Source organism: Taudactylus pleione, unplaced genomic scaffold (genome assembly GCF_031769625.1).
Source record: "Taudactylus pleione unplaced genomic scaffold, aTauple2 ptg000987l, whole genome shotgun sequence".
In the NCBI taxonomy this organism is placed as follows: Eukaryota; Metazoa; Chordata; class Amphibia; order Anura; family Myobatrachidae; genus Taudactylus; species Taudactylus pleione.
In genome coordinates this window covers 419,103-434,078 of record NW_028285388.1, presented here as the reverse complement: position 1 = coordinate 434,078, position 14,976 = coordinate 419,103, and the positions used below count along the sequence as shown (strand labels likewise).

The window sequence follows — 14,976 nt, the reverse complement described above, 5'->3', positions numbered from 1 at the left end:
TCTCTCCCTTTGCCCCCTCCATGTCTCTCCCTTTGCCCCTCAATGTCTCTCTCCCTTTGCCCCCTCCATGTCTCTCTCCCTTTCCCCCCTCCATGTCTCTCTCCCTATGCCCCTCCATGTCTCTCCCTTTGCCCCCTCCATGTCTCTCTCGTTGCCCCCTCCATGTCTCTCTCCCTTTGCTCCCTCCATGTGTCTCTCCCTTTGCCCCCTCCATGTCTCTCTCCCTTTTCCCCCCTACATTTAGTTGTGATAGTCAGCGCCGTTCTGCAGTAACGCTCCTCAGATCAGACACTTCTACTGTCTGATCTCCCACAATGCTCGGTGTTATAGGATCCCATTCAGCAACCAGCAGCCTCTGTTTCTTTACAGTGACAGCTCCCCCCTCCTCATTGCAATGCTCCGCTCTACTCCGGGCTGCCAACCCTTCTCCCAACCGTGCAAAAAAAAAATACACTGGCCGGTCTCTTTCTCTTTTCACGGAACCCCAGGGAGCTGCGATGCACAGTTTGGGAACCACTGACCTAGACGGTTGTTGCAGGTGGGAGAAATGAGGATTTATAATATGGGGTAAATGATTGTGATTGTGTCACTTTATGAGAGGGGAAATATCAGCCAGAGCATGGTGGGTAGTCATGGAATACATCGACCACCTTACCTTGCACATCTTTAGTCGCAACCATCGGTCGCACCATCAAAATATGCGCCAGCCCTGTGCTCGGTGCATATTTTCCAGAAGTATGGGCTGTAATGTGAGCGATTCTGAGTCTGCAACCAGTCCTGAGACATACCCACGCCACGCCCATAAGACATCTCTGCGCGCCTGTATAGCCACCTCGCAGGAACGCTCACCACACTCCAATACATTTCTGAGTCCCTGCTTCTCAGTTACTACTGAGACTCTGGGCCTGATTCAGACCCGCTCGCGAGCGCTGAGCACTCGCAAGCGGGTCGATGTTGGCCCAGTGCGCATGCACACGATGGAGGCAGCTCCGTCGTGCGCATGCGCGAGACCCGGATAGCGACGGGTAAGCCGTCGCTCCGGGTCTCGCTACAAAGGGGGCGTGCTGTCGATGTTGAGTGACAGCACGCCCCTTTGGTGGGCCGTGGCTGCCCAGACGGAGGTGTTCCCATGGGAACGCCTACCGTCTAGGGCCGGCCCCACTGACATCACAAGTGATAAGAGCAAGAAGTCCACTGGGACTTGCGGCAACGAGACCCTACCACAAGGGACTCGCCGCAAGTCCGATGGTCGCGATGGTCTTGACCATCGCGACCATCATCTTGGCCGCTCGCACTAGCTGTGGGTGGTCACCCACAGCTGTGCGAGCGGCCAGGAGGCCGCTCTAAAAATACAATAGGCAGGCACTGATTCAGAGCGAGCGATCTGAAAGAGCGTCCGGCTCTGAATCAGGCCCTCCGTGCGTACACGCCGTGGGATGCAGGAACTGTGACTTTGTGCGTACATGCCGTGGGATGCAGGCGCTGTGTGACTTTGTGCGTACATGCCGTGGGATGCAGACGCTGTGTGACTTTGTGCGTACATGCCGTGAGATGCAGGCGCTGTGTGACTTTGTGCGTACATGCCGTGGGATGCAGGCGCTGTGTGACTCTGGGCCTGATACAGAGCCGCTCGCTAGCGCTGAGCGGTCGCAAGCGGGTCGTTGTTGGCCCAGTGCGCATGCGCACGACGGAGCCGGCTCCGTTGTGCGCATGTGCGAGACCCGGATAGCAACGGGCAAGCCGTCGCTCTGGGTCTCGTACCAAAGGTGGCGTGCTGTCGATGGTGAGTGACAGCACGCCCCCTTTGGTGGGCGTGCCGGGGGCGTGGCTGCCCAGACGGAGGCGTTCACATGGGAACGCCTACCGTCTGGGACTCGTGATGTCAGTGGGGCCAACCCCAAGCGGCAAGCGTTCCCTCGCCTCCGTTTGGGCAGCCACCCCCCGGCCTGCCCACCAAAGGGGGCGAGCTGTCACACGACATCGACAGCTTGCTCCATTTGGTGTGAGACCCAGAGCGGCGGATTGCCCGTCGCTAGCCGGGTCTCGCGCATGCCGTCTCTGTCGTGTGCATGCGCTGTGGGCCACCATCGACCCAGTTGCAAGTGCTCAGTGCTTGCGACCGGGTCTGAATCAGGCCCTTTGTGCATACACGCCATGGGATGCAGGAGCTGTGTAACTTTGTGCGTACACGCTGTGGGATGCAGGCGCTGTGCAACTTCGTGCGTACATGCCGGGGGATGCAGGACTTTCTACAGACTTAGACACATGCGCAGTTAAAAACATTGACCATTTGGGTGAAAATTCTCATTGCGTCCGACTCTGAATTAGGACCTAAGTGATATTCAGGTTACACTCCCCAAAATGCATGACCGGAGGTGAAACTACAAGTGTCAGATGGCGGGGCTGCTTAATGGGCCCAGAAGTAATGGGTGCCAGGAGGTCACCGCTCAAGGCCACTTCTGAGCATATCCTGGACTCATCCTATGCTGTGGTAGCACTACGATAGCTGTAATATGGTAATATAGCAGGAAGCGTCACTCCTCCTGCACGCACTACTGATCCCAGCTGCATCCTTGGGGTCACGCAAGCCAGATGAGTAAAAGAGGCCAGAAAATCTCAGTCAGCCGATGGAGATCCTGGCCACTTCATACCCCCCTCAATGGCAGCGCCATGCCTCCATTTTGGGAAACGGAGGCCGTCTCTGCCCCCGCCCTGTCCAGAAACAACAGCAGAATGTCAATCAGGGTGGGATCACAGGCCCATACTACACATGTACAGTATGGATCAGGGCTCTACACATGTACAGTATGGCTCAGATTCACGATAATCGGGAATCTGCGTAATCCCTGTCACTGCGCCCGACGGTGAATCACCCCCTGAAATCACTCTACAGACCAACATTTTGAATACCACGCCTAGCAGGGCTGCCATCAGCAGGGGAATGCCCGAACTGGAGTCCCGTTCCTGGACAGAAGGGGGCCTGCCCGCAGTGGCACTGTGTGGCTGCGATCAATCTCCCCTCCTGTTTGTAATCTCCATATGCTAAGCTTTGCTGCAGTCTGAATGTATTGAGTGCTGAGCTGCACAGGAGCCTGCTAGACTGATATGAGAGTGTGACAGTGTGTGTGTATGAAGCCAGCCCCTCAGCCCCAGACCTAATTTAAAGGTGTCCTGGTTTTGTGGGATTGTGTGACAGTGTGTGCCCCTGATGAAGTTCAAACCTAGGCAAAAACCTAATCCTATTCAAACTACACCACCATGTAAAATTTGGTAGAAGTAGGCACAAAACTCTCGCCGTACATAAAGGACAAACAGACGCGCATGCACACACACACACGCACACTTACTTTCTTGCTTATTATTTCGATAAGCCCCATCCTACTTCTGTAAGTTATGTGCTGAATTATGCTCCTTGTTTTATCTTATTTGAATGATATGGGGCACCATTAGTGTCACCTTTTCCTATTTTCTTGGTGCGTTTTTTTTCGATCCTCCGGCTGGAGTAGATTGCAACAAGGTTGAGCAGTCATCAATAAAATGTATTACTTTGTACTGTCTAGATGGCTCCAGAGGGACTATTTATTTAGAATATACATATAGCGCAATAGCTGTGTGCGGTGTGGGGTCTGGAAGCAGAATTTTGGTATTGTGCTGTTATTAATCGTGCTGGTGATTCGCTTCTCTCATTTTCTTGTTTCAGAGTCATTTTAAACACAGGACTGTCCATTTTTCCAGATTTGAGTCAAGTCCATTCTCTGGCTGCTAGTGTCTTTGTGTGAGTAAATCCATCCGCTTATCGTACATGTGAATTCAAAGATTGGACCCTTTTGCACAGCAGCTGTAACCTATTTCTGTGTGTTTCAGCCATGTCTTTATATCACCTGGAAGAATTCTGTAATTGCTTTTCATGTGATTCAACACAGCACTGTTATGCTATGTGTATGGACTGTGATTGCAACACCGACTGATATAACAGAGTGTCAAAATAAATATAACTTCTCTGATGATATAAATACAATGGTTAGAAGCATGGTGGAACGCTGCAAATGAGAGGAACAAGTTGGATTCTACGGTATAAAAAGAAATTTCGCTACTGACAATTAGTAAAACGCAATGAGAAAAGTTAAGCCGCGTATCCACTTGCCGATATAAATGAGCGATTACGACATCGTTATCATTCAATCGCTCATTAATCGTGCATAAATCGGGCAGTATAATGTTGGAAACGACCAGCGATGCGTGCTCCCACTGGTCATTTCCGACATCAATCATCGCCTGAACATGCCGGTCAATCTGTCGATAATGACAGATTGGGTAAGTTCAGGGATGAGGGAGGGTGCCTGCACTGAACATATCATTCAGTGTAGGCACTACAGGGGATGAGGAACAACTGTACGATTACAATGTTGTAAGAGACAACCTGGTCCTCTATGACCGTTACATTGATGATTTATTTATTATTTGGAAAGGGGGTTCTGATTTAGCATGTGAATTTGTGGATTATTTGAACACTAACACTAAAGGTGCATACACACACAACAATTTAGTAAATGAACGATTTTAGTAAATGAAAATTGTGTACTAAAATCGTTCATTTACTAAATGTAATAATCGATTTTTTTTTAACTACAAACGATTTTTGCATATTCCCTTAATGAAAATCGTTGAGTTGGTCAGTCTAACTGAACTACAAACGTGAACGCGCATGAACAATAATTGTTCATCGTTTTAACTTAGAAAGTGAACGATTTTTTCAACGATTGAACGATAAATGATATCGTTAAAGATATTTGTTAAAAAAAAATCGTTGCGTGTGTATGCACCTTTATAATTTAAAATTCACACACACTTTTAGTTTTGATAAAATAGATTACATTGACGTGTCCTTCCTCATAGAGAAAGACAACAGGGTAATTGCTTCAAATTCTAAGAAACCTGTTGGTACAGGTAACTATCTATATCATCAAAGTGGACACCACCGTCCCTGGATAACTAATATCCCATGGAACCAAATTATGCATCTTAGACGAAATTGTAATAGAATAAAGTATTGAGCGCTATGTGTATTATAAATAATGATTATGTGGCACCTGTGGAAATAAAAATGGGTTAAAACAACTTTGTTTATAGCTCCTTTTGGAGAATGTGGTGAATTCCTTTCTAGAGTGGACTGGCACTTCCGCCCGCAGAAATAGATGTAAACTATCTCTCCCTACCTTACCCTTCCTGAGACCGGCCGCTCCGTCTCCTCCAAATGCGGTGGTTTCAGATGTGGTGATGGTTGGGGAGTCAGAGAGCTGAAGCCTGCCTTGGCTGTAGCTCTCTGTAGTCCTGTGGCGTCTGGCCGCGATCGGCCGCTGGTGATGACGTCACTCGGGACAGCGTGTGCAGCTGACTGTGAATAAGATAGTCCAGAGCAAATCCATGATCGCCACCTGCTGCCTCCAACGCGTTTCGTGCGCTTGCGCACTTATTCAAGGATGGCATGTCCTCCACCAGTGATGGTATAAATAGCAAAAAAACGTAGAAACCGGAACTTCCTCCAGGAAGTAGGTTAAAAAGGTGGTAGCCATGTGCTTCTCCTCCATGTTTTTGGATGGAAAAGATAATTTAGAAAATAATTAAGGTGCCACATATAAAAAAAAGTGTATGAAATTTTTTGGATATATAAAGGTAGTGTATAAAATTTGGATATTCAGAATAAATATATAAAATGTTTATTATATGTTTAAGATCAAACTAAAAAAGCTAATATATAAATAAACTCAAGTCTATATAAACGCATTTAATTCGATGTCTATATTTAATCCACATGGATGTAAAGTCATTAGTTCATAAATCCATCTTTTTTCTGCTCCTCTTAAGTTATTGACTACATTTCCTCCTCTCCAATTACACTGGATTTTCTGAATGATTGTGAATTTTAATCCTTCTGGGGTTTTTTTTATGAACTTCTAGAAAATGGTTAGAGACACTATGGGTCACCAATCCTCTTTTTATATTGTAGACATGTTCTGCAAGTCTAATTCTTGCTTTTTTCTTCGTTTGGCCCACATATTGCATGCCGCACGGAAACTCCAGAAGATAAATTACTTCTGGAGTGTCCGTGTGGCCTGCAATATCTGGGCCAAACGAAGAGAAAAGCACGAATAATCAGACGCCGGACCATTCGCCCCTCCTGCCGGTTAAGTACAACACTTAGCCCGGGGATGGGGGGTTAGGTTTAGGAACCACCGGGGTGATGCCTACACACTAAGCGATGTGGTCATGATCTGATATCATGTCCGATTTCCCTTGAACTCTCCCCGGCATTCCAGGACACGATGTGCAGCAAAAGCTGCACGATGTGTCACAAGATCTATTGTGCATGATCTAAAGATTTGTCGATCTTTAGATCGTGCAGGATAGCAAACAGATGCTTGCACGGATCAGGGATATCTGTGATGCATGTATCTGTCTGTAAAAAAATAAAACACAGATGCACGGAAGGGAACAGTGAGACCCGTCTGTGCTGCTGTTTAAAAAAAATGAAGACCTGTGTAAAAAAAAATGGCGTGACCCCTCCCCCAAAAGAGCAACCAGCCCCCGGGCTTTAGTGACCCAGTGCTGGTTGCGCAAAATACGGTGGACAAATGACGTAGGGGTCCCCCGTATTTTGTGCAACCAGCACTGGGCTCTGATCCGTTCCTGGTTCTGGAAATACAGGGGGAAAAATGAGTAGGGTCCCTTTGTATTATCCAGAACCAGCACCTGACTTTTTCTAGCGGGGGGCTAATGCCACAGCCAGGGGAGCCCTTTCACCAGGCCACCCAGCCGAAGCATTAACCCTGACCGCTAGTCAGCCCAGGCCAAGGATCCCTGGGGAGCTGGGGACCGCCCCAATAAAGGGGTCCCCCTCTCCAGGGCGCCCCAGGCACAGGCTGATAGCCCGGGGCTATCCCCAGCACCCCTGGGCGGTGGGTGCCGGGTTGATTGTGTATAGGGTGTGTAAAAAATAGATGAACTAATATTGTCTTTTGCTGTGGAACTGCAGGTCCCAGCAAGCCTCCTCGGCATTCTGGGACTTGGAGAACCACAAGTACCAGCATTCGGGTCATTACGGGCCCCACTCGTACCTGTAGTTCCACTGCAAAAGCAATATTAAAATAAACACAGGACACACACACCGTACAAAGTATAAGTTTATTATACATACATGCACTCACATATACACACACATACTCACCTATGTATCCCTATAGCATCGGTCCACTTGTCCAGTAGAGTATCCATAGGGGACCTGTTAAAAAAAAACACACTCACCATCTCCTATGCGAAGTTCGGTCCTCTTTGTTCCAAAGTAGGCATTCCAGAAATCGCGGAGCCACGAACTAAAGTACCGTTCTTTAGGAACGGTACTTCCCGAATGAGAGCTTAGCGGCGGGATTTCACCATGGAAACCCCGCCGCTGAGCGTTCATTGGCTGAGACGCGAGCCCTCCGCCTGTCAGCCAATGAACGGCTTTCACCATTGAAGTCAATGATGAGAACCGCAAAGGTAACTCAAGGTTAGGGTTAGGCACCCCCCCCGGGCAAGATTAGGGTTAGGCACCCGCCCCGGGAGGGTTAGGGTGCAGGGAGAGGGGGTTAGGTTTATGCACCCATTGGGGGGAGGTTAGGCACTAGGGGGGGAGATTAGGGTTAGGCACCCGTAAGGGAGAGTTAGGGGGAGGAGAGGGGAGGGTTAGTATGCAGTCGGGATCTCCTCCATTGGGCATCTGCTGTCGGGACTTCAGCTGCCGGCATTTCAATTCCATTCCGATCCATATATATATTATATATATATATATATAATAATATATACACACACAATATGGTCCCAACGAGCAGCAGGTCCAACAGCCTGAAGAGGGAGGCCATCCACAGCACCCCAGTGGCTGTACTACAGGAATCAGAAGTCGGTCAGGCAGCACCTCGGCAAGTGTCACAGAAGTGGCAGGAGGAAGGTCCGACACGCACTGGCTTCATCCATGCATCGGAGATTGAGGCGGTGAGGTACCAGGAGCAGTGGTGCTGCCTCTAGGGGAGGTCAGGTGTCAGTGCCACTTGTACTAAGGGGAGGGTCAGTGCCACTTGTACTAGGAGGGTTAGGGGTCAGTGCCACTTGTACTGGGGAGGGTCGGTGGGTGGACGGGGGAGTGTGATGATGGGGGAGTTGATAACGGGCTGGCATGGGAGACTGAAGGTGCTGCGGAGAGGTGTGCTACCCACCTGCATCCACCGCTGCTGCTACATGTTGCAGCCGGCTCCTGCACCTCCTGACAAGTCCGGTGCTGAAAACACGGGACCCGCTGCTGAGGACTGAGCTGCTGCCGGAGCAAGACACACAGGACCCGGGTCTGAAGACAGAGGACCCTACAGAGCTGAAGACAAGGGAGACAGGACCCTCTACTGCTACAAGGTGAGTGTGACAAAAGTAGGCGGACACTACCAGCCAGTGTCCACCTACTTATCGTTCAGTTGGGGGGAACTATCCCCCTACACTAGAACGATAGTTGGTGAAAATCAAACATGTTTGATTTTCACCAACTAGTTGGAACGACCGTTTTTGCCCGTTTTTCAGTGTGTGGGAGCAAACGGCTGACTATCGTTTGCTCCCACACACAGGACGATTATTATTCCAACCAGCCAACTAGTTGGCTGGTTGGAACGATATCGTTCTGGTGTGTGGGGGCCTTTAGTGTGCCTTGAGGACCGAAGTTGGGAATCACTGACCTATGGTATCAAGTAAAGACTTATGAGCCAGTTCACACAGCTGAAAGTAACCAGCAATCAATTAAACTGTCCCTTCTGTATGGAATTAATCAATTAAACCTTGGGCTTATAAGGACGATTAGGAGCCATTAACCCTTGTCTTGAAAAAGCTCACAACGTGGAGCGAAACTAGTTGACGAAAGGGTTATCGCTGGAATAGAGGTAGATACCCAACCCACCCAAGCCCGTCACTTTGCATCTTTGGTTATTGAAGTGAGCCCTAAGCAGACCGGACAAACAAACAGCCGCGGAGGGGATCGACCGGGCGCTAGCCAGCTTGTGTGCACTACATGTTTTTAGTGTTGTGAGTCACGTTTCTGAGTATATGTATGGAATGTAATAAACTGTCCTTGGTACATTATTCAGATAGGTGCTACCACAGTTGCCTAGACAACTCTTTGTTTTAGATTGTACAGATGCACTATTAATTTCTCTATGTAGGTGGTTAGTGGTAAAGCATATAAAGAATGGAATAATTAGCCAGTGTCGGAACTACAATACACCCATAACCTTGTCTCTCTGCAGGGAGATTGCTGATAATCCGAACATGGCCTTAGTGCCAGCCTACGCCTTCCAAGGACTTGCGCATGGTTATCTGACCCTGTAAGTGAAACCCGCTGCGAGATCACTGTGTGATGGGGCATTTGCCATCAAGCAGAGTCTATCAGTGAATTTACAAAGTGTCATGTATATTAGGAATGTTTAATCATTACGTTTGTTCAGTCTTGCCCTAAGTTTCTACTGCAGCACTGTTACAAAGCTAAAGTGCGGTGCAGTATTTCCTACCCTCTCTATCACAAATGGCAACAGAAACCTTTAATGTGCCTGCAGCAGATTTAAAGGGGCTTCTGATATTAAAATAAAATTAAACAAAAATCCACAATGATAGAATGGTAAGGACTATGTATGGTATGGAACATGTCACCTCACATGGTCCATCTGGTAAGTGACCCATATTGGATATTTTATAGATGAAAGAGATGGTGGGACTGCAGACTTCCAATTGCCGCAATCCGGACAGTTCACTGCATTTAGGATATGACAAAGTGGCTGATAATGGGCAGTATTCAATTTGATGCGAAAAGCCGTCATTTTCGCCTATTGTCTTTTTCCCCGTATTCAATTACATTGACTTTTCGCCAGTACGAAAAGTCAATGTAAAAAAACTAGGAAAAAAATAGCCTACAACCCTGGGAATTGACAAAAAAAAATGTTCTGTGTTAAAAAAAAGTTTTTAAAAAAAATCGGGACATCCCAAAAAAATAATTTAAATTTTGGGATAAAAAAAATTGGGAACAAATCCTAAACTACCATAATAGATTCCAGAGGGGTTCCCTTGTATGCAGCTGGTGTTTTCTTAATTGCGGGGAGTAGCGGCAGGTGCATTATTTAAGAATTTAAAAAATAAATTTTAGGGACTTAAAAATATGCTTGCACCCATTTTCATGTACCCCAAATTTGATGGCCATAGTTATTTTCCCCCAAAAAATAACCTAAGTGCTATTATTCACCACCTCTTCATAGCCACATTTATGCACCTGCCGCGGCTATTTAAAAACCCGACTTCCTTCTGCAGGCAAAAACGGGGGAACCCATAGTGATCCCCCATGTCTGGACATTTTTAGGGGGGTCCTAGGATGATTTCCCGAAAATTCACGTTTTTTTTTTTTTAGCCGATCCAAGTTTCTCCGGTTCCCATTTTCACCTACTTTGGAATTGAATACGGGGAATAGCGGGCACGCGTGCGATACTTTTCCACCTGGAACACAGGCGAAGGAGGCGAAAAGTCCAGCCTCAAATTGAATACGGGCCTATGTTTTGAATCACCGGAGATAGGGCTAGAGTAGGTAGGTGAGGTGGGGATAGTGGTGCCAGTAACTTGGGTAAGGTGTAAGCACTGGTCCACATGGGCTTCCAATGTCATGTGTGGTACATGGTGTCTTCAGGACAACCTTCCCCCCAACATAACTCAGAGGAGGATGGGAAAATGTTATGTAAGATTTGCGGAACCGGATACCTTTGCATTATTTCTATATTAAGTGGGTCCTTAATCTTTAACCAGCTATTTGATATTATAATACTCTGCATAATCTATAATAAAGAAGCATCTCATATAGCTCAATGAACTCTCTCTCTCTCCCTCCAGGAAACTGTACAACAATGGATTCACCGAGCTGCAGGGTTATGCTTTCAACGGCAGCCACCTGACCACTGTGTAAGTAAAGTCTGTGTCTGGGGGACGGTTCCATTACAGCCTTCATGTCTAATTTATCTATTAATATGTGACACTCATGGAATGGATCCTGGCCATTATTATTATTACTGTATTAGCTTCTGCTCCTGCTCTTCTCCATTACTAAAATGCAGGTTTTGTAAAAACAGCCAGACCTTGCAAAACATAATCCTCGGAGACGTGTTCAGTCTCAGTATCCGCAGCCGGGTGTCAGAGCTTTTCTTATGTATAAAGGTGAATTTCAGCCTCAAGGATCATTTTCTGGCGCAGCTGAACCAGAACGTCACATGTGTAAGAAGCTGCTGCATCGTCCGTTTCTAGCTGAGTGTTCTCTTTTCTAGTCACACTAACGGCCCCCATACATCAGCGACGGATCGCTGCCTTCATGCAACCCTGCATCGCAGGATGGGTGAGATCCACAGATATGCGATCACCGTCCAAAAATGATCGGGATTGGCACGGATTGTGGAACAATGATGGCCGCCGCTGTGCGTTTCTGAACCGATCGTGAGATCGGACACCTGATGTATGGGGACCTTTAGTTAAAAATCGGCCAAATTTTTTTTTTTTTAAAAATCCCCAAATTCTGCTTAAAAATGTTGGTACAACTTAAAAAAGATTTGCTGCAGCGACAGAAGTTGATTTTGGTGCTTAATTTTCACACAACTCACAAGAAATATATTTACCCATATGAAAAATTACGTAAGCCCCGGACCTTAAAAATCGGCCCAAATTTTTTTTTTTTTAAAAATCCCCAAATTCTGCTTAAAAATGTTGGTACAACTTAAAAAAGATTTGCTGCAGCGACAGAAGTTGATTTTGGTGCTTAATTTTGACACAGAACTCACCAGAAATAAATTTACCCGTATGAAAAATTACGTAAGCCCCAGACCTTAAAAATCGGCCAAAATTTTTTTTTTTCAAAATTCCCCAAATTCTGCTTAAAAATGTTGGTACAACTTAAAAAAGATTTGCTGCAGTGACAGAAGTTGATTTTGGTGCTTAATTTTCACACAACTCACCAGAAATATATGGGTATTTAAAGACTGCCCTAATAAGCATCCATTAAGCTTACTGCTACTGTGTATCAATATGCATGCAAACAATTCAGCATGGTTGGTGCAGTGGTTAGCATTACTGCCTCACAGCACTGAGATCCTTAGTTTGATCCCACCAAGGCCCTATTTGTGTGGGGTTTGTGCAGGGCCGGTGCAAGGTTTCTTGGCACCAATGGCATTTCTTCAGCCTTGCGCCCACCCACCCTCAGATAGCTACACAAGCCCTTATACCAGTGTTGGCTAACCTTGACACTCCAGCTGTTATGGAACTACATAACCCAGCATGCATTGCTACAGTTTTGCTATTAGGGCATGCTAAAACTGTGGCAGGGCATGCTGGGATATATAGTTCCACAACAGCTGGAGTGTCAAGGTTAGCCAACACTGCCTTATACAGTGCCCCCATCAGTGGTCCCCTCAATGCAGTGGTCTTCTCTATGCAATGCCCCTTATATAATGCCCCCAATAGTAGCCCCACCTATGCAGTGCCCCAGGTAGTGGTCCCCTTATGCAGTGCCCCTTATATAGTGTCCCCAGTAGTAGTCCCTCCCCTGTGCAGTGCCCCCAGTACTAACCCCCCTAGTGCAGTGCCCCCAGTAGTGGTCACCTCGATGCAGTGCTCTCAGTAGTAGTCCCCCACCTATGCAGTGCCCCCAGCAGTAATCCCCACCTTTGCAGTGCCCCCAGTAGTGGTCCCACCAGTGCAGTGCCCCCAGCAGTAATCCCCCCAGCAGCAGTGCCCCCAGCAGTAGTCATCGTCCCTCCCCCCAGCAATGCTGCAGTAGTAATCATGCCCCCAGTAGTAGTCCCCCACCTATGCAGTGCCCCCAGCAGTAATCCCCACCAGTGCAGTGCCCCCAGCAGCAGTGCCTCCAGCAGTAGTCATCGTCCCTCCCCCCAGCAATGCCGCAGTAGTAATCATGCCCCCAGTAGTAGTCTCCCCCCAGTAGTGATACCACGGAAGTGAAAACGAAAACCTCCACTTACCTTAATCCTCGCTCCGCTGTCCGCTCCTCTGTCCCCCGGGCCAGCCCGCTCTGCATGATGGGAGAGACGTCATGACGTCTCTCCCATCACTCACTACGGGAGCCAGAAAACGGAGCTTATGAGTGAGCTCCAGCCCGGCTCCAGCAGTGGGCGCAGCAGCCGATGAGTCTCTCTGACTCTAATCGGCTGCTAAAGCAAAGACACAGCTGCTGGCGCCGGCGGCTGTGTGTTTGTTACTAGTAGTGTAGTGCGGACTGCACTTATGTGCCATCCACACTGCCGCCCTGCAGTGGCCGGCGCTCTTAGCAGCTGCCTCAGTTTGCCTAGTGGTAGCGCCGGCCCTGGGTTTGCGTATGTTCTCCCGTTGTTGCATGTGTTTCATCTGGGTGCTCTAGTTTTCCCCCACACTCCAAAAACATTCCTTAGGGGGAATAGTTTACAATAGTCTACAGCAGAGGTTCTCAAACTCGGTCCTCAGGACTCCAAACAGGTCACATTTTCCACATTACCCAGCAGGTGCACAGGTGTATTCATTACTCGCTGACACATTTTAAAATATCCACGGGTGGAGAATATCATTTCACTTGGGATTCTGTGAGGAGACCTGAAAAACATGCACTGTTTGGGATCCTGAGTGCCTGATCCGGCAAGGATTGCAAGTGCTAAGAAAGACGCACGCAGTTGGCCGATATTCGCGATCTGCGCATGCACGAACTAGCCCCTGCGATCAAGAGTGAGATCGCAGTGACTACGCAGACCCACCGCAGAGTGATTGACAGGAAGTGCCGTTTGTGGGTGGTGACGGCGGGGTGGTGGAGCGAAAGCAGGCGTACCATTGCGTTTGAATGCCGCTACAGGGGCGTGCATAATTAAGCTCCTGCGACGGCATACACAGCCTGACCTCTAGATACCGACAGGAAGTTTAGCAGTGTGTGAGGTCTGACCTGCCTTAATTGTGCGTGAGGCTCCGATGGTACTTGATGGTACCAATGTTTTCACAGACATGTATGGTATTACGGATGTGAGTAAAGGGAAGTGAGTGTCTTTATGTTGTGCGGCGGCATGGCGATCGCAGTTATTTGCAGAATTTCGCTGCAGAACTGCGTACCCGCTTGCTGCCGCGATCGCATCAGCGATCCTTGCTGAATCAGGCCCTGAGTTTGAGAAACTATGGTCTACAGCACAGGTTCTGAAACGGCGTCCTCAGGTCACCTCACAGAATCAAAAGGGAGATACTTATCTCCACCTGTTGATCTTTTAAAATGTGTCAGTGAGTAATGAACACACCTGTGCACCTGCTGGTGACCTGGAAAATGTGACCTTGTGGGGTCCTAAAGGACCAAGTTTGAGAACCTCTGGGCTCCAGCACACGGTTGGATGATGCAGCAGGACTGATACTTTTGTTCTGGCTAAGGTGCCACTATTAAGGTAAAATGTACCCAGGGGCACACCCTTTTTAAAGGGATTATTCCCATGATCACAACTCCCTGTGTAGATGCTAAGGGTGTCCTTCTACAAACGTTCAACCTAAATTTAGTGCAGCTTTCCTTAAGTCCTTTACAACTCTGAGATTCAAACCTGAGCCTCAGCTGACATTTCTACCAGGAGATTTCTCCAAAACAGCTCTCTCCACATATATTCATCAAGAGAGAAGAATTTCTGCCATGACCGTGTTCATGCTCTGAAAGCTATTACAAATGAGTGTCGTCCAACATAAAAACTGGGGGTCACGCGTTAGGTTTACAGGGCTGCATAAAGACAGCTATGCTCTAAAACAAGGGTAAGCTGCATGAAAAGACTTTGAAGTAGTCTTAAAATTGCAAACGCAAAGGTTAACTTTTATATCGACTCCTTGGCGTAGCAAGACAATATAAACCTTGTGTATAGTTGTTGGACTTGCCGAAAG

General features: G+C 47.8%; 1 protein-coding gene across 1 annotated transcript in view; it reads left to right on the top strand.

Moving 5' to 3' along the window:
* The window catches only part of TSHR (thyroid stimulating hormone receptor), a 30,097-nt gene that overhangs the window by 1,099 nt on the left and 14,022 nt on the right, over window positions 1–14,976 (top strand). The window contains exons 2-4 of the mRNA XM_088460900.1: window positions 3,701–3,775; window positions 9,318–9,395; window positions 10,939–11,007. Coding sequence (XP_088317026.1) covers window positions 3,701–3,775; window positions 9,318–9,395; window positions 10,939–11,007 — 222 coding nt within the window. The remainder of the gene's footprint in view (window positions 1–3,700; window positions 3,776–9,317; window positions 9,396–10,938; window positions 11,008–14,976) is intronic.